Here is a 25,609-nt window from a genome sequence, read left to right on the forward strand (position 1 = left end):
TCGCTTCATTGTCAAAGGTGGCGTCTTTTACCCGAAGTGTCCAGATTGGTACGTGGTGCAGATATACCAAAGACTCCATGAAATTATTGAAGAAGATTCATGATCTGTTTTTCATGTCACAGTTGTACACAACATTGTTGAGGCCGCATTTAGAATATTGTGTTCCGTTTTGGTCACCCTGCTACAGGAAGGATGTCATTAAGCTGGAGAGTGTGCAGAGATGATGTACCAGAATGCTTCCTGGATTTGACAGCCTGCGCTATAGGGAGAGGTTTGCAGGCCAGGACTTTATTCCTTGGTGTGCAGGAAGCTAAGGGGTGACCTTGTAGAAGTGTATAAGATCATGAGGTGAATGCACAGTCTTTTACTCAGAGTAGGGGAAATCGAGAACCAGAGGACAGTTGAGAGGGGAAAGATTTATAGGAACATGAGGGGCAATTTTTTTCTACACAGAGGGTTCGTGGGTATATGGAACAAGCTGCCAGAGGAAGTAATTGAAGCAGGTACTATAACATCATTTAAAAGATATTTGGATAGGTACATGGATAGGAAAGGTTTAGAGGGATATGGGGCAAATGCAGACTTGTGAAGATGGGGCATCTTGGTCAGCATGGGCAAGTTGGGCCCAAGGGCATGTTGCCATGCTGTATGACTATGCTGTTTGGGGGGAAATGTTTCTTTACTCAATTAACATCAGTCAATGAACTGTTTGCGAGTATGCATGTTTGCGAGTATGCATGTTTGGTTTGCTCTTTCCTCCCTGGGCTACTACCGTGCTTCTGCCTCGAAAAAGGTTTTATTCCGAGGTGCTGCACTGAGGGTGTTCGGAGGCCATGTTTTGGGTTGAAAATTGCTTTGGCCAAATGAGCTCCTTCGTGGAAGCAGAGGTCCCTGTCAGAAGCAGCTGACTTTACAGAGCAAACCTCTTCAAAGCCAAACCTGACGTTAATGTCCAGAATGAAAATGACCAAACATAGCATTCATGTTCAGAATGAATTTTGGTTTCCATTTTATGACTGCAATGATGAGACGTTGCAATGCACACCAATGCTCCGAGGAGCAGCTCAGTTAACGCACACCAACACAACACAAATGAGAAGATTTGCAGGGGCAAGGGTTGGGGAGGAAGACATGCCCACATCCACTGTATAATTTAATCACATTTGCTTTTATTTGTAAGGCACCATAGATATTTCCTTACAGCACTAGCGAACTAATTTAATACACTTTTTGTTTTATTTAAGACATAATAAATGTATTTTAACACCGCCACATTAATTTTTCAACACAATTTGCATACATAGTCATACAAACCACACTGGTGTAAATGCAGTATACAGCCTCTGCCGCACCAGCGGAAACAAATGGAATTTTTTTTTTAAAGCAAAGTGTTTTTTTTTAACTTTTTTTTTTTTTTTTTTTTTAAGGTGATTTGAAGCTCTGAAGTCACAGCATCAGATGGATTACTTCAATAATTATAACCTTTCACTTAATTTTTGTTGTGAAAGAGGTTATGCATTGTACAATCACATTCACGAAGGTCTCAAACATTGGTTATCGCTGTGAGCCATATTAACCCTTTGTGGACTGAGACAGCACGAAAATAAAACGGAGATTTTTTTTAATTTCTTGCAAAGATCAAATCCACCCCACAGGACTGAAAACAATTATTGATGCCCCTCCCCCACCAAAAAAAATTAATTTAGATCTGTGTTTGCTTCCCCCCGCCTCAGATTTCCTTACAGGGGAATTTGATCATAAATAGCATCCACTTTACAGAAAGTTTACATAAGTAGTTGATGCCTATACTGTTGCAGAGTTTTGTACAAGTTCTGGCCGGTAATATTCAGCATTAAAATTCTAGAGAACATCCTGCAACTAGGGCGGGTATAAGAATGGCAAAGCACTTTTGTACTTGATGGGCCTAACAGTCGCTGTGTGACATGATTGCCCCAATAAAATTATACAGAATTTCCCCTTTAGAACTAGTTTTTTTTTTAAATTTTGTTGATTGCTGATTAACAATGGATGGCAAGAAATACCTGGTTTCCTCTGTCTAATTTGAGAGCACAGCGCTGATAGAGCTGAGGTGGATGGGTTTTACCAACCCGTACAAGCAAACCTGTTTTTCAACTCATTGCAGATCGTGGCACCATTGTACAATCACATTGGACTTAAAACGGGAGAGAGGCAGCGAAGTGCATGTTACATGTATAGTTCATTTCATTAAATAAAACGTTAAATGAAAGTGACCATAAATGACCACATCTTTAGTAAATTTCATCTTAAAGCTGCAATAATTTTAAATTGTTTATTAGGACATCAGTTTGAGGCGCAAACTCCTATCTCTGACACAAGAAAATCGTGATGGTCAGAAACAGCAGTGTCACTGACTATTAGTTGAACTCCAAGCCTCATTGGAAGCCATCAAGCAGAAACATTACTCCACTTAAATCTCTCCACCGATACTGCGTATTTTCCAGTATTGTTTTTATTCTGAACACAATTGAAAACCTGGAGTATGCTCAAAAATGCTGGACCAAGTGTGGAGACCTGGATGGAGCTCATCTCCAGCTGGAGTTGGACATCCCAAGTTTCTGGATGGAGACCCTGCCAGAAAGAACATGCCTTACGATCAGATCAATAGGCCTTGATAGTCAGTTGTCCTGTCTCCAATAGCTCCAAGGCATTCTGCATTAATGCCAGCTGCACAGCATCTTTTCTTTCACTGGCACCCTGCCGCTATTTTTTTTATTATTAAAATATCAAATGCAAGATAAGCAGTGCTTGCCAAAAAGCTACAAGATCATTTCTGTTTTAAACAAGAGTGCCGAAAAAGTTTCATGTTTAGGTGAAAAAGCAAAGAGGAACAAAAGAGGACATTTTTGGGTGAACTAGTGCTTAATTCTATGTTGAAAGCAGAAAGCAAGCCTCACTGGCAAAGGAATTCGCCTTGCAACTTGCTTCTCTCCATTTAAACTTTGAGTGCATGGATGCCAAACTATGCCAGTCATCAAAGCAAATTCTCCTCCTGTGTGAACCTCCTCCCTGTGCAATGTTCAAGTGGGAGGTGATGCCATTAGGGTGCGGGACAGTGTGCTCAAACACCAAACCAGGACTTAGTTTTATATTGGAGACACAGCGCGGAAACGGGCCCTTCGGCCTGCCGCGCCCGCATCGACCAGAGATCCCTGCACATTATCCTACACGCACTAGGGACATTTTACATTTATACCAAGCCAATTCATCTACAAACCCGTCTGTCTTTGGAGACTGGGAGGAAACAGAAGATCATGGAGAAAACCCATGCGGTCACGGGGAGAACGAACAAACTCCGTAGTCGGGATCGAACCCGGGTCTCTGGCACTGTAAGGCAACAACTCCACCACTGCGCCACTGTGCCGTCTTCAGGTAACTCAAGAGCACCAATTTCAATGCATGCTTCACTCATACAGAATGAAGCTTACCCAGGTGCAAGGTAAATCAATGATCAAAATAATGGGCAAGGGAGAAGTTTCACACAGGTGATAAAACTCAACTACACCACTGATTCCAGTTTTACTAGAATCGGTGACGAACAACTGTAGCCTCAATAAGTGAACGCGGACCGGGGCTCAAGATGATTCAGAATACTCGCAAAAATGCCTCAATATACAAGGGTGCTCCTACACTCCCTTTAACTGTACTCCACTCAGCTCAGCTGAGGTTCAATGGCATTTTACTCAAAGAAAAGCTGACCAGTGGCTCAAGGTTCAGTGAATACAACAAGACACAAAGTGCTGGCGTAACTCGGCGGGTCTGGAGAACATGGATAGGCGACGTTTCACACGTCTGAGGAAAAGTCTCGACCCGAAACGTCACCATGTTCTCCAGAGCTGCTGCCTGACCGACTGAGTTATTCCAGCATTTTGTGCAATAACCAGTGTCTACAGTTCTTTGTCTCTACGTGAATACTACAACCATTGCTTTCGCAACTCATGCACAATCGAAGTGCACATCGTGTGAAGTGAATAGCAGAGCTTGTCGGAGACACCAGGACTTCTGCACAAAAGATCTGGGAGTTTCGATAAGATGGGTTTGCTGGGTTGAGCTGATGTGTCGCGAACGTCCACCAGCAACGGCAAAACGTGCTTGCGCTTGAGAAACAGACAACCGGCAAAAACGGCGCCAGGTAACACATCACACTGGTGAAGCCGTTCACTCACTTTAACGTGTTCAGCTATCCACTCTGAAATCTGCCTGCAACAAGCTTCCAGACACAGAGTGCTGGAGAAACTTAGCGGGTCAGGCAGCATCTCTGGAGAAGGTGGATAGGTGATGTTTCGGGTCCAGGCCCTTCTTCGGGATGTTGAACCAAAACATCGTCCACCCATGTTCTTCAGGGATGATGCTTGACCTGCTGAGTTTCTCCAGCACATTGTACCTTTTTTTCTTGTACGCCAGCATCTGCAGTTCCTTGATTCTGCAAGTTCACGGTTCTTTGCAAAGCAAAAATGGCTTTAACTCAACATTACAGACAAGACAGTCTAACTGCCCCCACCCACCCCCGTCACAAACTGATACAATGATATACTTTTTAAACTTCCCATTAGGGATCAATTTTACTTTTAATTTTACTCCAAAAAGAAAGTCATTTTAATGACTGAATGCTTAACATATGCGCTGGAGAAAGTTACCATCTTTGGACCATTTTCTGCTAAGTATGTATTGGGCTGCAAGTGGAGGGACTGAAGCCAGGTTTAAATGAATAAATGTATCTGGCACAGCAGAGGAAGAGGGAGAGGTGGCTGAAAGCCAACTAGCAGCAGTAGCTAGGAGCTGGTTTAAATCATAAGCAAATAAAAGGACTGAAGGAATTCTCAGTGATCTAGCATTTAAAGCTGTGGTATATACACAGTGTAGTTCAACACTTATATTTCAATACATTTCTAATTTGGAAATCCATCAACAGCGCACATAACTCCAATGGTGTCCAAGTCAAATGCACTGGGATCCAATTCATGGCTTCCAAAACAACCCCGATCCAGCTAATCCATTTAAAAGTGACGTGTACAATAATAGGCTCTCAGTAACCAGAATATATAGACAAAGAACAAAATATACCATATTTACTCTAATAGAGGCCACACCAAACACAAATGCATGACAAAAAGAGTCAACTTAAAAACCCAATGTGAGTGTGGGAGATTTCATTTAATAGCAACTGCTGGGCTGTTTGTTTCCAAGATTCACAAGGAGCCTGTACGGAAAGGGAGGGGAGTGTTAAGTAAAATAAGATTCAAGGGTTCCAGGTTACCAAAGACACTTTGATGTCTCTGTGTTGGGAGACTTGATTTATGGGGAAGGGGCAGATTCTGAGAGTTTAATGCACGTGGGATGTGGAAAATAGATGTATGGGATGTAGTTATGGGAACTGGTGATTGTAGAGGTTAATGTTAATGTGACCTGCCCAATGTGTGGCCAAACCTTCCTCCACATCTCCCCACCAAAGCATGAATTTACAAAAGCATGGGTGGTAAACTAATCTTGACCCAGTGATCCTTTGCCACAGTTCACCCTTAAGGTGAGCCTCGAAACTCATCTGATCTTTGGCCATCCGCTCACTTCATGGATTCATGCTCTATGTCGTCAACTTAAAGTACGGGGTTAATTTTCACTCTCTCTGCCTCGGGCGCTTCGTTTAGAGATACAGCGCGTAAACAGGCCCTTCAGCCAGAGCCCTCGTTCTATCCAACACCCCAGGGACAATTTACAGAAGCCAATTAACCTACAAACCTGCACGCCTATGGAATGTGGGAGGAAACCGACGCACTAGGAAAAAGGGTCGCGGTCACGGGGAGGACGTACAAACCCTGTACAGAGACCAACTGCAGTCAGGATCGAACCCGGGTCACTGGTGCTGTAAGGCAGCAACTCCTCCACTGCGCCGCGGATGGCAGAAGGTGAGCACGAGTTAATTTTAAAAGCCCGATTGGTAAATTTATTGGAATTTGGGGCTAAAACCAACATAAATTACGGGCCACTTTGTCACCAATCTTCTCCATGGCAAAGACCTCATGAAACAGCAAGAAATGGCTTGGAACCAATGACTTGCTTTGTGCCTTGGCAAAACTAATCCCATGGAGTTTGGATAATAGGAGGCAGTTCAATCCTTTCTTGGCTTGAGCTGAGAGTAAGAAAAAGGGGCAAGGGAAGTCTGGACATGACTGAACTATTCAAGGATTTCGAAAAGTCCACTGTCACTGTTCACTCACCACACACATCTCCCCTCCTATCACCACAAACTTCAAACAGACATCCAGAGGACAACTTTGACGCAGGAAACCACGGGGATAGCCACAGCTGTTGACAAGATTTAGATCAACTTCCAGAGAGCGGTTGATCAACAAGATCCCATTCCACCACTCCACTTCACTTCTCAACAAAGTGCCTTTATGAACAACTTGACTACCTGGCCACCGATTCCACGCGCAAAGATTTACGGGTTCCTCAAGGCTCCGTTAGAGAGGCGGCCATTTTGTTATAGTCGAGTTGCCACCATTTAAATCCCCACCCAACCAGACCCAGGCCAAACAAAGCAAGCACATTCACCACAGAATTCTGCTAGATTTTGAGCATTTTGGCATAAACTGAATGAAATGGCAGCATATTTCTATTCAATTCATTTAAAAAAAATGCTGATTAAGTAATTTAAAGAGTTATCGTCGTCAACTTAACGGATAATTAAATTCCTAGCTTGCAAACTCTCGCTTTTTTGGCGCCAATGCCGTGACTGTTGACCAAAGAGGTCAAGATCCGATGAGGAAGAACGCCCACAAAGCAGCAAGATCGTTATAAACCTTTCTACCAGATGAAAAGAAGAGATTTTGTTCAAGGCAACTTGTCTTATTGAAGCCACATTTGCACGTTGCAACATTGGAATGTGTTGACAGTTCATGGAAGATTGGACTTCATGAGCACGGGCCACAAATTTGCTTTGGTTTCTGAGAGTGGAGAGAGTCGAACGTTACGAGTCGTTCGACAAAGTTAACCACTGGACAACCCAATTTTGGGGGCGACTAATAGGAAAGGCAAATTCCTGCAAAGCGCGACTTCAATGGACTGGCTGAATCAGAAGCTTTGACCTTGGAAACGTTGAACACGAGAATGTCCGTGAAGTGGACAAGCCAATAAGTTAAGGCCTCGCCCGAGGCAACTTCAAACTTAGTGTATATTCCTGCTTTGTTCATGCTAAAACAAAGTTGCTTTTTATAATATACTGGAGCTTTAAAATAAGTTTTGTTCCCCTAAATAATAACATACACAGCACAAAATTGCCACCTCCGAGATATATACAGGCATTAAAACAAACACCAAAAGATCATTTTAAGGATGTTGTGTCGAGCGATCCCTCCAGAGTTTCTAATCGGGTTTCTGCACGCCCTCATCTCTCTGGTGATCGTTGTCATGATGGTTCTTGTCATCTTTCGTAGCGAGGTGGATCTGGGAGCCCAGGGCGCTGGATAATGCCAGTAACCCTGCACTGGCACTGACTGAGGGAATGACAGGAGGTTGCAGACCAGCTGGCAGTGGAGTGAGTGGCACAGTGAGTCCATGGAGGTGAGACAGTTGCTGTGCCTGAAGCTGCTGCTGCAGAGAACACAAAAGGAAAAAGGCAATGAGAGCTGACACAAGCACGTTCTGGGCAGCGGGGGAAGGAACTGCAGATGCTGCTTTAAACCCACCATAGTCAGAAAAAGATGGGAGCAACTCAGCGGGTCAGACAGCAACTCTGGAGAAAAGGAATGGGTGACGTTTCGGATCAAGAGCCTTCTTCAGACTGAAGAAGGGTCTCGACCTGAAACATCACCTATCCATTCTCTCCAGAAGTTCTGACTCTCAAACATATGGCAACAGAAGTGGTAGTATAAGGAGACATAGACAAAGGGGGTTTCTCTTCAACGCCTACCAAACCAAATCTGATGCAAAGGACAAAATGCTGGAGGAATTTCGCGGATCAGGCTGAAGAAGGGTCTCAACCTGAAACAGCATCTCTGAAGAAAAGGATTAGGTGACGCCTGCCCCGCTGAGTTACTCCAGCTTTTTGTGTCTATCTTCACATTCTGGACAGAACAGGTCCCTTCTCCAGCAAAAAAAAACACACGAATGGTTAGGCTTCCTCACAGCGACAGAGACCAGAGTTCGATCCTGACCGTTTATGTGGAGTTTGCACGTTCTCCCTGTGACCCCGTGTGGGATCCTCCGTGTGTTCCGTTTTCCTCCCACATGCCAGCATCGTGCGCGTTTGTAGGTTAATTAGCTTCCGTAAATTCCCACGAGTGTGTAGTTAGTGGATGAGAAAGTGAGATAACATGGAACTTGTGTGAGCGGGTGATCGATGGCCGTGGAGTAGTCAGTGGGCTGGAGAGCCCGTTTCCACGCTGCATCTCTAAACTAAACGACAATTACTATACCGTTTTGACAGGCACAATGGCTAATCGAGTACTCATCCCACTGCTTGTAAACATATGGAATGAAGGAGACCAGGGAAGGAATCATCAGAAACCCATTTATTTTGAGCAGTTCAGATATCGTCTCATCACAAAATGCACAGCACTGGCACTTTGTATAAATAGCTTGAACAAAGAGCTTTGATTAGAGCTTTGCAATTTCTTCTTCCAGCTGAAAAACTCCTACCGGACAAATTAAATTGCCATTTTAATGCGAAAAGATTCTTAACAATGCAGTAAAAAAAAAAAAATCTGTTCTGGAGTTGAGGAGAACTGAAACCTAACAGGTTGACATCTGCACGATGAACATTATCCAGGCTTCGGATTGATTAATGACATTATTCACATGGTTTACATTCTCGGCTTTCCTCCCAGATGGGCCACAATACATTTGGAGATTCTTCTCCCCCACAGAACAAAGAAACACAAATAGTCCTCCCACTTGCCCTGAAAGAGTGCGTGTGTACACCGATCTACGCAAACAGCCCTCCCGCTGACCCGGGCCAAGATAAAAGCCAGGCTGCAACTCATCGTTTTTCCCCCCCTTGTATCGGGGCTACGTGGCAAGCACACAGCAGCGGACGTGACTGCAACAACAGCCTGGCTTCTGCAGAAACTGAAGCAAACAAGGCAACTCTTCATTCTCTTTGTGGACGAGAAGGAAACACCATTCAATGGGGATGATGTGTTTATCCAGATGGAAAGAAAACACTGGAAGTGGCTTGACTCGGCATCAGATTTCTTTCACCACCGTTCCTTTCCCATCCCAGCCAATTCATCTCCGATGTGTTTTCTGTGTTCCTTTGCTTTTTAGTTGTATGACTGACTTGACAAATGAAATTCCTCGCATGTTGCAAAACATCCTTGGCTAATAACGTATTATTGCGATTGTGATCGTAACCTCCCTCTGTTTCTCCTCCCCCCCCCGCCCCTTTTCACCCTCATCTTTCCCTTCGGGTTTAATTTTTACACCTCTTAATCCTTCCTTAGCTGACACCCTTTAGTCTCTGTTTCACCTCTAGCCTTTGTCACTTACTCCGCCCATCGGCCAAAGACTCCTCCTCCACTCACCTGTATCCACCTATCACTTATCCTTCCCCCACCTTTCATTTCCAGCTGAATGAATGAATACTTTGTCACATGTGATAAGTCTCGCCCATCCGCCCCCCCACTCCAGGTCCTGCTTTGTCCCCCCCCCCCCCCCCCCCACCCAGGCGTTCCCACCATTGTTCATCCTCCCCCTCTTCCTGCCCCCCACACCCCCCAACACCAGGTCCTCCTTTGTTTTCTCCTCCCCACGCCCCCTCCTCCAACAGTCTGAGGAAGGGCAGTAACCCAAAATGTCATTGTCCATTCCCTCCACAGATGCTGCCTGGCCCGCTGAGTACCTCCAGCATCTTGAGTTTTGCATCAGATTTAGCTTGGTTGAGGTTGAAGAACAGAAGACCCCTTTGTCTATGTCTCTTTACACTACCGCCTCTATTGCAATAAGTTTGAGGGTCAGAACCTTTTTCTTCAGGATGGAAAACGTAAGTACTGGAGGGCATAACTTTAAGATGAGAGGGGCAGAGTTTAAAGGAGATGTTCGGATGGTGCTGAAATGCGCTACCATGCGTGGTGGTTGAAAAAGATTCAAAAGTGGCATTTAAAAGACTTTTTGATATGTAAGGAATGGAGGGAATATGAATTATATGCAGGTAGATAAGAGATGGCATCGTGTTTGGCACAGAAATTGCGGGCCAAAGGGCCTGTTCTTGTGCTGCCCAGTTCCACGTTTACACCAGTCGCTTTCACCATATGTCATGGTGATGAAACCAAAACGTCGCCTATTCCTTCTCACCATAGATGCTGCCTTACCCGCTGAGTTTCTCCAGCATTTTTGTCTACCTTTCATGGTGATGAATGGCCATTCAATATAGAATGAGACCATTCGGTCCAAGCCAGTTCTGAGGGAAATCACTTTGGCCCCATTTTCCCCACTAATATTAATTACCAGGTTAATTCCCGGGATGGTGGGGCTGACATATGATGAAAGAATGGATTGACTGGGCTTATATTGGCTGGAATTTAGGATATCTAATAGAGACATATAAAATTCTGAAGGGATTTTACAGGCTTGATGCAGGAAAAATGTTCCCAATGTTGGGGTAGTCCGGAACCAGGAGTCACTGTCTAAAAATAAGGGGTAGGCCATTTACAACTGAGATGAGGAAAAACCTTTTTTTACCCACAGAGTTGTGAATCTGTGGAATTCTTTGCCGAAAAAGGCAGTGGAGCCCAATTCACTGGATGTTTTCAAGAGAGAGTTAGATATAGATCCCAGCTAACGGAATCAAGGGATATGGGGCGGAAGCAGGAACGGGGTACTGATTTTGCATGATCAGCCATGATCATATTGAATGGCGGTACTGGCTCGAAGGGCCGAATGGCCTACTCCTGCACCTATTTTCTATGCTTCTATGTAATATTCCTGCAACCTGTCACCATCCTGATTCTCCATCATTCACCCACACTCAGGGTAATTCACAATATTCAATTAATCCCCAACCTTTATGATGTGCGAATAGACTGGAACACCTGGGGGAGACAAACATGGTCAGAGAGAGACTGTGGACACTGGAGCTGAGAGGCCATGGCACTATCAGCTCCAACACTGCACAATCTCCAAAGGCCGGGATCCCAAAAATGCTCCTCAGATTGGTTTATCATTTGTTTAGGGCCATTGTGAGATACAGCTTTAGTTGCATGCTATCCAGTAAAACCAAATCGTACTATACACAGGTACCGTACACAAGGACAGGTGAAGCAAAACGAAGCCTTAGTTCAGTTTATTGTCACGTGTACCGAGGTACAGTGAAAAGCTTTTGTTGCGTGCCAACCAGTCAGCGGAAAGACTAATCGAGCCGTCTACAGTGCACAGATACATGATAATGGGAATAACGTTTAGTGCAAGATAAATTCCAGTAAAGTCCAATTAAAGATATTCCGAGGGTCTCCAAGGAGGTTGATAGTTGCTCAGGACCGCTCTCTAGTTGGCGACAGGATTGTTCAGTTGCCCAACAACAGCGGGGATGAAACCGTCCTTGATTCTGGAAGTGTGCATTTACACAATTCTGTACCTCTTGCCCGATGGGAGGGAGGAGGAGAGGGAGTGACCGGGGCGAGACTCGTCCTCGATTATGCTGGTGGATTGCTGAGGCAGCGTGACGCGCAAATGGACTCAAAAGAAAGGGAGATGGACACAAAAAGCTGGCGTAACTCAGCGGGACAGGCAGCATCTCTGGAGAGAAGGAATGGGTGACGTTTCGGGTCGAGACCCTTCTCTCAATAGAAGGAAGGTTGGTCGAGGCTGCATCCACAATTCGCTGCAATGACTTGTGGCGTTGGACGTCGCGTTCCCATGCATCCCGATAAAATGCTTTCTACGGTGGAATGGGCCACATTGCAGAATAAAGTGTTGCAGCATCGTAGCTATTACCTGACACAGGCTCCTGCAATACAGTGGGAAAATGATGCCTTTCACAAACACTTGATATCACAACACAGATTGCAGTCAATTAAGTATTTCTGGAACAGAGTGATGGGAGTAATGAAGGAATATTTTATGCAGTGTGTGTTGGCATGTACAACCGTGCCCACGTATATCCCTGCATCTCCACAGAGCCCAGGTTGGGCACAATTCAGAAACATGCAGATAACAAATAACTTTGACCAAAATCTCTTTCACTGAAATAGTTTCAAAGTTGAGCTTTCATCTGAGATGGCTGTGCTGATTGCTACAGAAACAAAACATGGCAGTTCTGTGAGATATATAACCCTCCAGTGTGTACAATCTTCTTCTCTGGCCTTAGGGGTTGCTGGATAAGTGCAGCATTAAAAAAAAAAAAATGTCACAGGACAGCAAAAATGGAAGGCAACTGCATTTGGGAGCATTTAGCAACCGTTGCTTCCCCCTCCAAGGACACATGGCGAGCAGTAGATCAGTTCAGAGTCTCAGGGACCAGTTTATAAGGCGGCAGCAGCAGTCAAGGGCCATTTCATCAAGCACCACCTCCTTAAAGGGATGGCCTCTGAAATGTTTCAGCTCGATTCCAAATCGTGGACTGGGAATACAACAGCCAGGACCACAGCATTGTTATCTTTGCCAGCAATGGAAGGACAGGGCATAGAGAAGGCTGGAGATTTTTTCACACTCGGTTTTAGATTGGTATAATTTTACCCAGGGATTTAAGCAGACTGCACTGATGTGGGGACAAGGAACACATTTCCAAGAGAGGAATTGAAAGCCACGCATCCATCTCTGAAGGAGCCAGGCTCATTCCAGTCTAAGTGCATTAGTTTAGTTTAGTGATACAGCGCGCACTTAGGCCCACCGTGTCCGCGCCGACCAGCGATGCACTATCCTACACACTCGGGACAATTTACAATTTTTACCAAAGCTGATTAACCTACAAACCTGTACGTCTGGGGAATGTGGGAGGAAACCGGAGCTTCCAGAAAAAAACCCAACGCGGTCACTAGTACAAACTCTGCACAGACAGCGCCCATAGTCAGGGTCAAGCTCGGGTCGCTGGAGCTGTAAAGCAGCAACTCTACCGCTGTGTCACTGTGCCGCCCCATTAGTTTACATCATACATCAGGCATAACTATTCCTGTGATGGAGGGTGGATGGAGGGAACAAAAAGGAAGTCCTCCTGATTTTAGGTGAAATTCTGAACGGATGAGCAGATATGAATGGAAGAGGGGATCAGGGTGGCCTGTGACATCCGTTATTCCCTATGGCTACGTATGGGCAATAATAATCATGTGGGACAGATACAGAAAGATCTACTTACTTCAGGATACAGAGTGATACAATGTGGAAACAGGCCCTTCGGCACAACTTGCCCACACCGCCCCCAACATGTCCCAACTACACTAGTCCCACCTGCCTTTGTTCGGTCCATATCCCTCTAAACCTGTCCTATCCAGGTATCCGTCCAATTGCTTCTTGAACGTTGCGATCGTCCCTGCCTCAATTACCTCTTCCGGCAGCATGTTCCGTACACCCACCACCCTTTGTGTGAAAAAGCTGCCCCTCAGATTCCTATTAAATCTCCTCCCGCTTCATCTTAAACCTATGTCCCCAGGCTTACGATTCCTATCCTAATGTGGTCTCTATACGAGACTCAACATTCGGTCTGAGGAAGGGTCTCGACCCGAAAAGTCACCTATTCCTTTTCTTCAGAGATGCTGTCTGGCCCGTCGAGTTACTCCAGCTATTTGTTTCTATAACAAGGGCAGCAGCGATGGTAGATGGCGGTTGGGGACAAAGGCAGGATGTGAAGATGAGACTTGAATAGTCCCGTGCATTGCTATGGCAACAGCTTCAGAGGCTGGATATAATCACTTCACTTCCCAACCCTCTTTGTGGTTTTGCACACAACTTTTTGAAATGCAACTTAATGTACAAAGGGGCGTGTACACACAGGTGATCCGCAAGTTGTATACTTGCGTGTCTCTGCGTGTCAATACACATACCTACACGTGTGTGTGTGTGTGCGTGCACGAGTTATTTTATGCAATTGAGTGAAACAGACCTACCCTGATGACGGTGTTGAGCTCTGGGGCAGTCACCTGCTTTGCACGCTCGATAGCTTGAACCACCTGCTGCTGATGCTGCAACAAGAAAAGACAAAGGAAGAAAGGTAATCAGACCGCAGACTGTCCAAACACGGCTTCTCAAAGGGGAGACACGGTGAACACTAGTCGGCATTTCATAACGCTCACGCACGCAGAACAGAACTCGAGCTGCACAGCACTGATAGATCTTTTATTGATGTCGCTTTTTTTTTAAACAGTCAGACAGACAGAATTAAGATGTCGGTTACCTCCTGAGATAAGAAAGGGATGACTTGAGCACAGATTCCATTCAATCTTTTGACAATTTCAGCCTGCAACAGAAAGAAAGAAACATTCAGCTTGTTTACACTCTTTTTGACTGCACACCCATTGACCTTAGCACCAAGCCGCAACTTGGTGTATATGTATATATACATATACACGTATACACACACACTGTGAAAAAAAGTGTTCTGCAGCACTCCAGTAAAGTTCCCACCCAGGGCGAGAAGCTACACAGCATTTACCCCAGTGACAGCTTCAACAGCAAGAAACACAACAATGCAGCCTGCATTATACCATCCGAGATATAAATTGACATGGCATTTCACGAGGAAAAAGTAACAATGAACAGAGGACCACAAGTAGTTGACTCCAACAGTGGGATGACCTTATAACCCACAAGCAATTGACCGAAACCTCTGCCACAACTGGGATTAACCATTCACCAGCACCGGGACATATATATTGACCTGACAAACCTCCGCTTGCGTGGGTTTTAAATCCCCACCCAGCCCACGCTTTCTGAATAACCAATTCCACCTCCCTTAATGTTCATAATGACTCACTAATTCAGCATGTTTAAGAAAGAACTGCACATGCTGGAAAAATCGAAGGTAGACAAAAAAAGTTGGAGAAACTCAGCAGGCGAGTCAGCATCTGTGGAGCGAAGGATAAGCGACGTTTTGGGTCGAGACCCTTCTTCAGACTGATGTCAGGGGGGGGGGGAGAAAGGAAGAGACGGTGACTATAAATTCAGCTTAGTTTAATTTGGGGATACAGAAGGAAGGAGCCCGTTAGGTCCACTGAGCCCGTGTCAACCAGTGATCACCATACACGCGCACCTCCGACGCACTCAATCGAAGCCAATCAAACTACAAACGTGGATGTTTTTTGAGTGTGGGAGGAAACCGGAGCACCTGGAGAAAACCCAAAAGGTCCCAGTGAGAAGGTACAAACTCCATACAGACAGCATCCGTAGTCAGGATGAAAACCCAAGTCTCTGGCACTGTGAGGTAGCAGCTCTGCTGCTGCACCACTGTGCCAAGAATCCAGAATGAGGTGGTTAAACCTTGAGCACTGAGGAATTTTTCCCTCGATTCAATAGCTCATTTATACAAACTAACATGGAGGACAACCGTAGGCACTCAAGTCTCTGATTTGTCTCAATGTCGAATCTGCTGCCTCCCTAACGACAGAATGCTTCAGATTTACTGGCGATATTAAATGGAACCACGGTTTCAGTTGGAACAGTTGGGGCAGTAAGCAGGGTTGCACCCACCCACATCACGAGTGCCCCATCCTTATCCTTCCAACACGGGAAGAATTGCACGCGCTCCTGTATATTAGAAGCCCATCCACATGCTCGGGAGTTGGAAGCATGTGCAATCATTTGGCCAGAGAGATTTAAGAGGCAAGCTAATTAAAACCATCCAGCTCAAATCTCCCACAAGACTCCTGAATGATAATACCTCCTCCATTGCCAGAGTGAGCCCACACGCAAACTGGAGGAACAGCACCTCATATTCCGTTTGGGTGGCTTATAACCAAAATTATGAACATTGAATTCTCCAATTTTATGTTTCATCGCTCGCCCACCCCCTCACCTGGAGGCACACCCATTTCTCTCACGTCCCACCTACTTTCCCCCCCTTACAGCCCATCACCCCCCCCCCCCCCCCCCACCCCTCTCTTTCCACCTACAGCAGAAACAAAGAACAGCAGATGCTGGTTTATAGACGCAAAGCGGTGGAGTAACTCGGTGGGTCAGGCAGCACCTCTGGGTGACGTTTCGGGTAGGGACACCTAACCACGTTCTCCAAAGAAGCTGCCTGACCTGCTGAGCTACTCGAGCACCTTGTATTTCTTTGTTGGGGGGGAGATGGGAAGATAAATCACGGTTAATTTGTAATTGATGTCATTAAATGCAGTTGTTTAAGTTTAATTTATGTTTTAATTTAAGTTTAATTTAATGTTTTGGTTTAGAGATACAAAGCTGAAACAGGCCCTTCAGCCCACCGAGTCCGCTCCAACCAGTGATTCCCGCACATTAACACTATCCTACAAACACTAGGGACAATTCACACTTACACCAAGCCCATTAACCTACAAACCTGTACGTCCTTGTAGTGTGGGTGGAAACCGAAGATCTCGGAGAAAACCCACGCGGTCACGGGGAGAACGTACAAACTCCGTACAGACAGCGCCCGTAGTCGGGATCGAACCCGGGTCCCTGTAGCTACAAGTGCCGTAAGGCAACAACTCTATCGCTGCACCACCGTGTCGTGCGAATATACTTGGCGCTGAGACGGATCTGTCAAAAGTTACACTGAACCCACTAAGTGTGTTGCCAGTGCACATCTTGCCTGCTGCTCTGAATGCATCATCACAAATTGCTCCCAGTACTATCAGCCCACGACAGACTGAGCACCACCAGTGTGTCACCCCCCCACTGCTATATCTTTTAAACAGCTCTCGAGAGGGAGAGAGACAAGCCACGTTGCAAAGGACAAAATCCATTCCGGGAATGAATGGGACAGCTGGGTGTTTTTCACAGCGCAAATGGACGTTAGCACAAACACTGCAGAGGGACATCAGACTTCACTCAAATCCCGCCCGGTGAAGCAGAGTTCATCCAGGCGAATGAGCAGCAAGACGAAATGAGACCACGACCCATTTAATCCACTTCTTCACCAGACCCTTCCATGCATAATTCAACAAGTTTCATTTGACAAAACGCACCCGCAGGACCTTCGCTGAGCCACCAACAACCTTTAACCACCCAAAATAAATGACCGGTCAGACAACCAAAAGTTCCACTTAACTGAAGTCCCAGAAGACGGCAACGTAATCACACCAGGAGACCCGATTTGATCATTGTTCAGGGGTCCTCTCCAAAAGGATGTTATTGCAAGGAATTGATGCTACCCATGAGGTCCAATAGATATGAAGAGTTTCATGAGGACAAAAGGGCCGGACTTTCCAAATACATCACGAGTTTGCTGCCCAATGAGAGCTTTTCTTGCAAACTGACAACCATTAACTGGTCCAGTGTGGCAACAAAAACAAACAAGTCCTCTTGAACGGAAAGATTCAAAACACCAGGGTACGCTGATACATTTTAATCTCAAATGTAGATGCTTATAATATCAGGAACAGAAATTGGCCAATCAGACCCTTTCCACCAGTCCCATTCTGGGGTGCAAAGGACAGCACAGGAGTATAGTTGCTGCCTTGCAGGGCCAGAGGCCCGGGTTCAATCCCGACGAAGGGTTCTTGTCTGCACGGAATTTGTACGTTCTCTCCGTGACCCACGTGGGTTTTCTCCGAGATCTCTGGTTTCCTCCCAAACGCCAAAGACGTACAGGCTTGCAGGTTCATTGGAAATTGTCCCTCCTGTGTGTAGGATAGTGTAAGTAGATGTAGGACAGTGTATGGGGATCGCTGGTCGGCATGGATGTGGTGGGCCGAAGGGCCCGTTTCTGCGCTGTATCTCTAAACTATACCAAACCTATTCCACCCTTCAGATAATGGACGGATATGAATTATGTGCAGGAAGATAAGAGTTGGTCTTTGCATCATGAGTCCGACACGGACATTGTGGGCAGAAGGGTCTGTTCCTGCGCTGCTGTAATGTTTTATGTTTTATCCACTCAATAACCCTCTCCATCCCATGCTCCCCTGCCTCCTCCATATCCCTTGCTCTCTTCACCATGAAGAACCACATCCAAGTTCATCGGCTGCCTTCTTTGGCACAGCTGCAATTCAATTTTGGTGCTGGTAAGAAATGCTAAATTCTGGAGTAAAATAAACTAAAAACAACAGAGATGAATGCTGACAAGACCTTGCCCAGTAACCAGTTCCACTAAAATCAGCGAGGGGGTACGCGATTACACTCCACTCAAGACGAGCAAAAAAAAAGATGAGTTTCTATGTTGTTTCATGACAGAGCAAATTAAACTTGTAACGAAGATTCGAGGGTTCCTACATTAACATCGTCATCGCTGATGTAACACTGAATTCTTCCTCACCCCCCCCCCCCCACTCCCACGCCACCCAACGAGAGAGAAGGCAGTTTAATTTAACGAGCAAGCCGATGCAGTTGATCGATTGTATTGTGCATCAATATGCAAGTGTGACTTCGGGCACAGCTGGTACAGAACATAAACTGACATACACAAGCGCTGAGCTCTCAGTCTTTGGGGAGCTTGGAGTAGTTTATTAAAAAGTCAGTCCGCTTTAGGATTCCGCTGTAATCAGCACAGCAATAAATAGGGATGGCAGCCTAATTGATCCTGCTGTATTATTAATGAAGTGGCTCACAGGAAGCTGGCATTATCAAAAAAGATTCTTCTTCCACAGCAATATGCTACGACAACAGCACAATTCCCCGTATAATTAAAAAGAAACGCAAAAAATTTCAACCTCGCATCAAGCTCCATTTATTTTTTTTAAATTGCTGAAAAACTAACTGGCAGTCAAAGCAGAAGGCACCACTCATTTAATTAAGACACAAAATGTTGGAATAATTCAGCGGGGCAGGCAGCACCTCTGGATAGAAGGAATGGGCGACGTTTCGTGTCCAGTCCCTGAAACGTCACCCATTCCTTCTATCAAGAGATGCTGCCGGTCCCGCTGAGTTACTCCAGCATTTTGTGACTATCTTCGGTGTAAACCAGCATCTGCAGTTCCTTCCTACACACGACAACATTCATTTATTGCGTCTGAAGAAGTCTGAGGAATGAGTGATGTTTCGGGTCCCAACCCGAAACATCACGTATCCCAAACATTTCTCTTTACAGCAATTTTCAACTAGCCTTTGTCCAACCATCTGACATTAATGTCCAACCAATCAACACACCATCATCTCTATCCACCTATCACTCGCCAGGCTTTGTCCTGCCACTTCCTTTCTTCCAGCTTTCTCCCCCCACCCCAATCAGTCTGAAGGGTCCCGAACTGAAACGTCACCAACCCATGTTCTCTCGAGATGCTTCCTGTCCTGCTGGGTTATTCCAGCACTGTGCCTTCATTCACTGATTGTGAACTGACATCCAACGTGGAAGCCATGTTAAGCTTTTCCACAATTAGAGGAATTTTAACCAGTCACACAGAAGGGGCACCAGTAGCCTTCACTAACTTGCATCAGTGACAACAGGTAAGAAGCCCCCCCATTATTTATACATTTTACATCAAACATGATCGGTGTGGAACTCTGCTATCGTCCCATTCATCTGGCTCCATCCAATCTCAACCATCAATCCCAAGAGCAAATTCTCATCCTATATCTCAATTTATTTTGAAAATGGGCACAAAATGCTGGATTAACTCAGCGGGACAGGCAGCATCTCTGGAGAAAAGGACAGCTGACGTATCGGGTCGAGACCCTTCTTCAGACACTGAGCTTTCACCAGCCTCGTGCGTCTGACGACGGGGTCTAGACCCGAAACGTCATGTATTCTATTTCTCCAAAGAGGCCTCCCGACCCGCTGAGTTACTCCGGCATTTTGTGTCTATCTTCGGTGTAAACCAGCATCTGCTCAATATATTTTTTAGTTGCTCAGTTTTGTGTTGCTGAACGTATCAGATTCTCCTTTAGGTGGACTTTAGGTGAGACTGGACCCACCGACGGCAAATATTTCAGCTGGGTAATACCTTTCCTTACCCTAGTTGGCTGGCTGCACAAGCAGAAAGATCACAGGCCAGTGGATCATGTTCGACATCTAGAGTTGGTTATAAGTGTACTTACAGGATGCACTGCACACCACATCTGAAGTTTCAGCATTACATGACAAATGTACAGGCACTCATGTGTTGGAAGGAACTGCAGATGCTGGGTTAAACCAAAGATAGCCACAAAAAGCTAGAGTAACTCAGTGGGACAGACAGCATCTCTGGAGACAAGTAATAGCAGATGATTTGGGTCGAGGCCCTTCTTCAGATTGACGTCTCGACCCAAAACATCACCCATCCTTTTTCTCCAGAGATGCTGTCTGACCCACTGAGTTAATCCAGCTTTTTGTGATTATCTTCAGTACAGCCAACAGTGTTAGTTGAGCATTGCCACAGGTGGAGGACTGTGGGAAGGAATCCCACCAGCTAATTAATTCATTGGTTGTGAAATGCCAGTGCCTTAAATAAAAACTCTGGTGTGAATAAATATCATAGCCAGTTCTGAACAATCATGTAACTATTAAAACTCTCTTTGCTAGTTTGTATGTTTGGTTGTCAGTCACATCTTCTCCAAAATCCGACTCAGTAACGGAGAAATGTTTACATATTCCGGTCGAGATTTACCTCATGAAATCGAGTTTTTTTAATTAAATTGTTTTAAAATATAACTGAATCTGAAGCGAGCTGATGATACAATGCCTTTGTTCATCGCGACCTGCTGTGCAGACTTTTCAATGCACAGCCGGTTACCTGGCTCAACCGCTCCCCCCACGGACTCTGGATTGAAGCTTGAGAATACGTGATCCAGTCGTGAAGCGCGCTCCACTGGGCTTCGTGAAGTTCAAAAACATGGCGGTGGTCGTTAATGCAGTGCCGCCGCAGACAAGTCATTGGAAAAGTCACAGGGGACGACCTCCTTTCCCGTCTCCCCCGCCAGATCTTAGCACGCTGGTGAATGCGCTGCCGGCCCTCCTCTGTTTTTCACACTCAGAGCACTGCGAGCCTCGCTCTGGTCAACGATGCCCACAGCCTAGCTTAGGCCCGGAGCCTGATGGGGAGGCTTGTGTGGTAGCTGCTGCCTCTACCCCCTCCCCCTCCCTCTCCCCTCTCCCCGAGGCAGAGAAGAGAGCGAGAGAGGTGGGAGGGAGAGGAGAAGGGTGGGGGGGGGGGGGGGGGGGGGGGGGGGAGAAGAAGGGGGGGGGGGGGAGAGGGGAGAAGGGGGGGGGGGGGGGATGGAGAGGGGAGGGGAAGAGGGCCCTTCCTCTCTGGCCCCGACTCTCTGCTCTGCCCCCCCTCCCTCTCTGCCCCACCACCTTCTACTCTCTGCCCCTCCCTCCCTCTCTAGGGAATCCCCCACTTCCCTCCTCCCCTTCCCCTCCACCTCACCCCTTTCCCTCCCTGCCCCCCCCCCCCCCCCCCCTATCTCCCCCCCCCCCCCTGCAACAGCGCATTGAGGGGTGGGACCCAACGTGTCCCCCTTGGTCTAGTGATACTTGAAAACTCGAAAAGACACGATCAGAGAATGTTTCCCTACTCTGTGGTATTGGTTGCTTTTGGCCAGGACAATGGGCAAGCATCCAATGCTTTTCTGAAGATTGTACATGGTGTTATATTCAATCCCACAGCAAACATTGCCTCAATTTAGCTTTCAACTTGAGCCGTAATGTTTTTGGGTTCATACAATATCTACAAAATAATTGAACGTACAATCTATGCCCACTGTCCAGTGTGCACCATCATATTTTTCATGACACGTATGAATGCCTACTTAGCCCATGAATGGATGCAATAGATCTTGTACGGAGGATTCCTCTGAACAACATGTAACCGGGTGAAATGAATTATCCATCGCCCCCTTTTAGTTTGTTGATCAATCTTATTGTTTGCCATTTGTCCGACTTGCATGCATTTTACAAATATGACAAGAATCCAAAAATACTTCCTGGCCTTGCCAAATATCGAAGAATGTTCTTTTCAGATGCATTAAAACTAAAACTTAAAGTTAAAAAAAATTAAAGCTATTTGTCATAGTCACAAAGCCAAATACTTAATTAATAAAAAGCCCAAACACTAACATCACCTCCATCCAATGAAAAAAGTGATAGAGAAACTCAGCGGTTCGGACAGCAACATGAGAAAAAAAGGTTCTCTTTTCTCCAGAAATGTTGCCTGACCTGCTGAGTTACTCTCATATATTGTGTCTATCATTGTTATCAACCACCACCTGCAGTTGTTTGTTTCTGCATCACCGCCAACCATTCTTGTGAACCACAAAACATTCTACATAACAAATTAAAAGATGCAAATCTTTTATCGTAACAAACTTTAAATAAATGGAAACGAGCATTTAACGTGATTGTGTTGTTGAGATTGAGTGATACTCTGTATTGGAATATTTCCATTCGCTGTTAGGACTTGGTACGTACAAATAATTTAGTTCCATTTCAAACCAAAGTACGGCGACCTGATTGGGAATCACGTATGTCTGGGAAGTTTAGCGTAAATGCAGCTTTTCACACCACTAAAAACATCATATTGAATTTCAAATGAATATTGGATATGCATTCTCTCTCTGAATTGTTTTGGAAACTTTGACAGATGGGGTTTGAAGGCATTCGACAATTCGTACTAATTAAGAATTTCCACCCCATCCTGTCAATAGAAGATCCATCATGACCAGGGATACCAATGCCAATTTTTTCCCTGTGCCTATTTTCTTTTAAAAATGTATGCAAAACCGACCTCTGCTTTCACACCTTCCCATGTTTTCTTCAAACGAGATCAGAACTTGCAGTTTTATTTTTTCTATGCGATCAGTTGATAAAATAAAAATGCAAGAAAACCAGTTGGAACATTGTTTAGAGGGCCAAGGCAAAATTAAGCTGATGGAATGAAACAGCAAAGTCGAAAACATAAAAGAATCGCGAATAGACACAAATTGCTGGAGTAACTCAGCGGGACAGGCAGCATCCCTGGAGAGAAGGGGTGACGTTTCGGGACGAGACCCTTCTTCAGTCTGACCCGAAACTTCGCCCCTTCCTTCCCTCCAGACGCTGTCTGTCCCGGTGAGTTACTCCAGCATTTTGGTCTATCTTCAGCTTAAACCAGCATCTGCAGTTCCTTCCTGCACAAAGGAATTGCAAACACAGGCAAGCAAGTCAAGGGTTCTTTTAAAAAAAACAATGACTTGCATCTACAAATATGTCCTTCTGCAAAGTAAATTCCCCAAAGGGCTTCAAAGGAGCAGGAGCGAACAAGACAATGACACGGAGCATCTAGCAGGTTATTATTTGAAATATGCTGCCTGAGAGCTGGGTACAAATTCAATAATAAATAAAAAGGGTTTAAGAAGGAACTGCAAATGCTGGAAAATCGAAGGTAGACAAAAATGCTGGAGAAATTCAGCGGGTGAAACAGCATCGATGGTGCGAAGGAAATAGGCGACGTTTTGGGCTGAAACCCCTACTTCAGACTGATGTGAGGGTGGGGGGGGGGCAGGAAGAAGAAAGGAAGAGGAGGTACCAGTGGGCTGAGTGAGAGCTGAGAAGGGGAGGAGAAGGTAAGGACTACCTGAAATTAGAGGTCAATGTTCAGACCTCTGGGGTGCAAACTGCCAAAGCGAAATATGAGGTGCTGCTCCACCAATTTACGGTGGTCCTCACTCTGGCCACGGAGGAGGCCGAGGACAGAAAGGTCGGATTCGGAATGGGAGGGGGAGTTGAAGTGCTGAGCCACCGGGAGATCAGGTTGGTTATTATGAACCGAGAGGAGGTGTTCGGCGAAGCGATCGCCAAGCCTACGCTTGGTCTCACCGATGTAGAGCAGCGGATGCAATAGATGAGGTTGGAGGAGGTGCAGGTGAACCTCTGCTGCACCAAAGGGAGCTGGGTAAATACTTCAGACAAAGATGAAATGCAGGGCTTTGCAGGCGCTGGATTGGATCTAATTGCCTGATCCTAAGCAACGAACCATCACAGGAGTGATGATTTGAATGTACCCCTTCTGTGTTGCGTCATCTATTTCTCCAGGATTCATTGAGATTGACTGATTAAAAGGTACAGCATGAAAAAAGGCCCTTGGGCTCACGCCCATTCAACACGAGTTTGATGGTGTCCGACATTCTCAGCCACTCCCTGCACATTAGGGCCAATTAACCTGCACTTCTTTGAGATGGAGCACCTGGAGGAAACCCAAGCAGTCACGGGGAGAACATGCAAACTCCACACAGACACCACCCAAGGTCAGGATCGAATCCGGGTCTCTGGCTCTGCGAGGCAACAGCTCTGTCTGTTGTGTCACTGTGTAGCAATTATTCACAATTAATAATATACACAATGTGAGTGTTGCTTACAAGGGCAGTGATTATGATCCCTTCTCCCCCCCCCCCCAAAAAATGCTGGAGTAACTCAGCGGGTCAGGCACCATCCCTGGAGAACATGGATTTGTGACGTTCCAGTCCCGCTATGAATGTTCTCCAGGGATGCTGCCTGTCCTGCTGAGTTAGAACATTTTGTCTTGTTTTGCAAACCGGCATTGGCAGTTCCTTGTATCGACTGTGATTTATTCCCAAATGTCCCACAGAGAATCGTGACAAGCTGATACAGTTGTAGGAGTGAAAAGGCACTGCGTTCCAGGATTTGACACAGGGAGGGCTCGGGGATAAGGCATATCCGTGAGGCCATTGCTCTGTCCCTTTTTTTAATTGCGAGAGGGGGTAGGTAGGGGACGTGCCGGTTCAATGGTCTTGGGAAATTTCTGCATGTGCCTCTGAGAGACTTACCGTGTTCTGGAAGTGAAAGGGTGGACATTTAGGGTGGAGGATGACACACAAATACATGGGCAATAAATCACTCCAGGGGAATCCCCTCCACAAGAATGTTCCATGACTGACGAGATACAATATTGGGAATTACAGAAAATAACCTGTAACGCAACCCTCTGGTTCAGCTAATCTATCCAAAACACCACCAACAGCCCCACATCTTCATGGGCGTACATAGGCAGGATGATGCACACTTAACTAGGCAAGGTACCGCAAAACTAAAACAAAACCAAATCCCCTGGTCTATAGACTTGGGATTCTACATTCAGGAAAGGGAGGGGCTAAATCGCAGTTTCACCCCAAATTAAAAAATGACAGACTGGGAAGTTTGAAACCAAAGAATGCATTTAATGTCAATGGATGTTCCTCAGAATTACAAAGGAGGAGTGTGGTGATGGTGGTGGAGGTAAATAGGTTACATACATTAGGGTGGAGCTGGTAGCTTAGGTTTTAGTAGTTACTAGACCAGGGGGGACCCGTTGGGTCCCATCCCCTGCGGAGTCACACACGGGTGGGAGAGGGAGAGGGGTGGAGGGAGGGGGAGGGGAGATACAGCCCTTCGACCCACCGAGTCCGTGCCAACCTCGATCACCCATATACTAGTTATATCCTGGACACTATGGACCCTATTTACAGAAGCAAATTAACCCGCAAGTCTTTGGAATGATGGAGGAAACCGGAGCATCCGGAGAAAACCTACATGGTCACATGGAGTACGTACAATCTCCATGCAGAACACTCCGTC

General features: G+C 45.8%; 1 protein-coding gene across 3 annotated transcripts in view; it reads right to left on the minus strand.

The window, feature by feature from the left end:
* Nucleotides 1-1,147: 1,147 nt before the first annotated feature.
* Nucleotides 1,148-25,609, minus strand: part of LOC129711337 (TLE family member 5-like) — a 136,622-nt gene continuing 112,160 nt past the window's right edge. Inside the window, exons 5-7 of one of the 3 annotated variants that reach the window (XM_055658927.1) lie at nucleotides 14,360-14,422; nucleotides 14,073-14,147; nucleotides 1,148-7,626 (exon numbers count right to left, since the gene is read on the minus strand). In XM_055658927.1, coding sequence (XP_055514902.1) covers nucleotides 7,402-7,626; nucleotides 14,073-14,147; nucleotides 14,360-14,422 — 363 coding nt within the window. In that variant the 3' untranslated portion in view covers nucleotides 1,148-7,401. Of the gene's footprint in view, nucleotides 7,630-14,068; nucleotides 14,148-14,359; nucleotides 14,423-25,609 lie in introns of all 3 variants that reach the window. The other 2 variants (XM_055658928.1, XM_055658926.1) reach the window with 2 other exon arrangements.

This window comes from Leucoraja erinacea, chromosome 29 (assembly GCF_028641065.1).
Source record: "Leucoraja erinacea ecotype New England chromosome 29, Leri_hhj_1, whole genome shotgun sequence".
In the NCBI taxonomy this organism is placed as follows: domain Eukaryota; kingdom Metazoa; phylum Chordata; class Chondrichthyes; order Rajiformes; family Rajidae; genus Leucoraja; species Leucoraja erinaceus.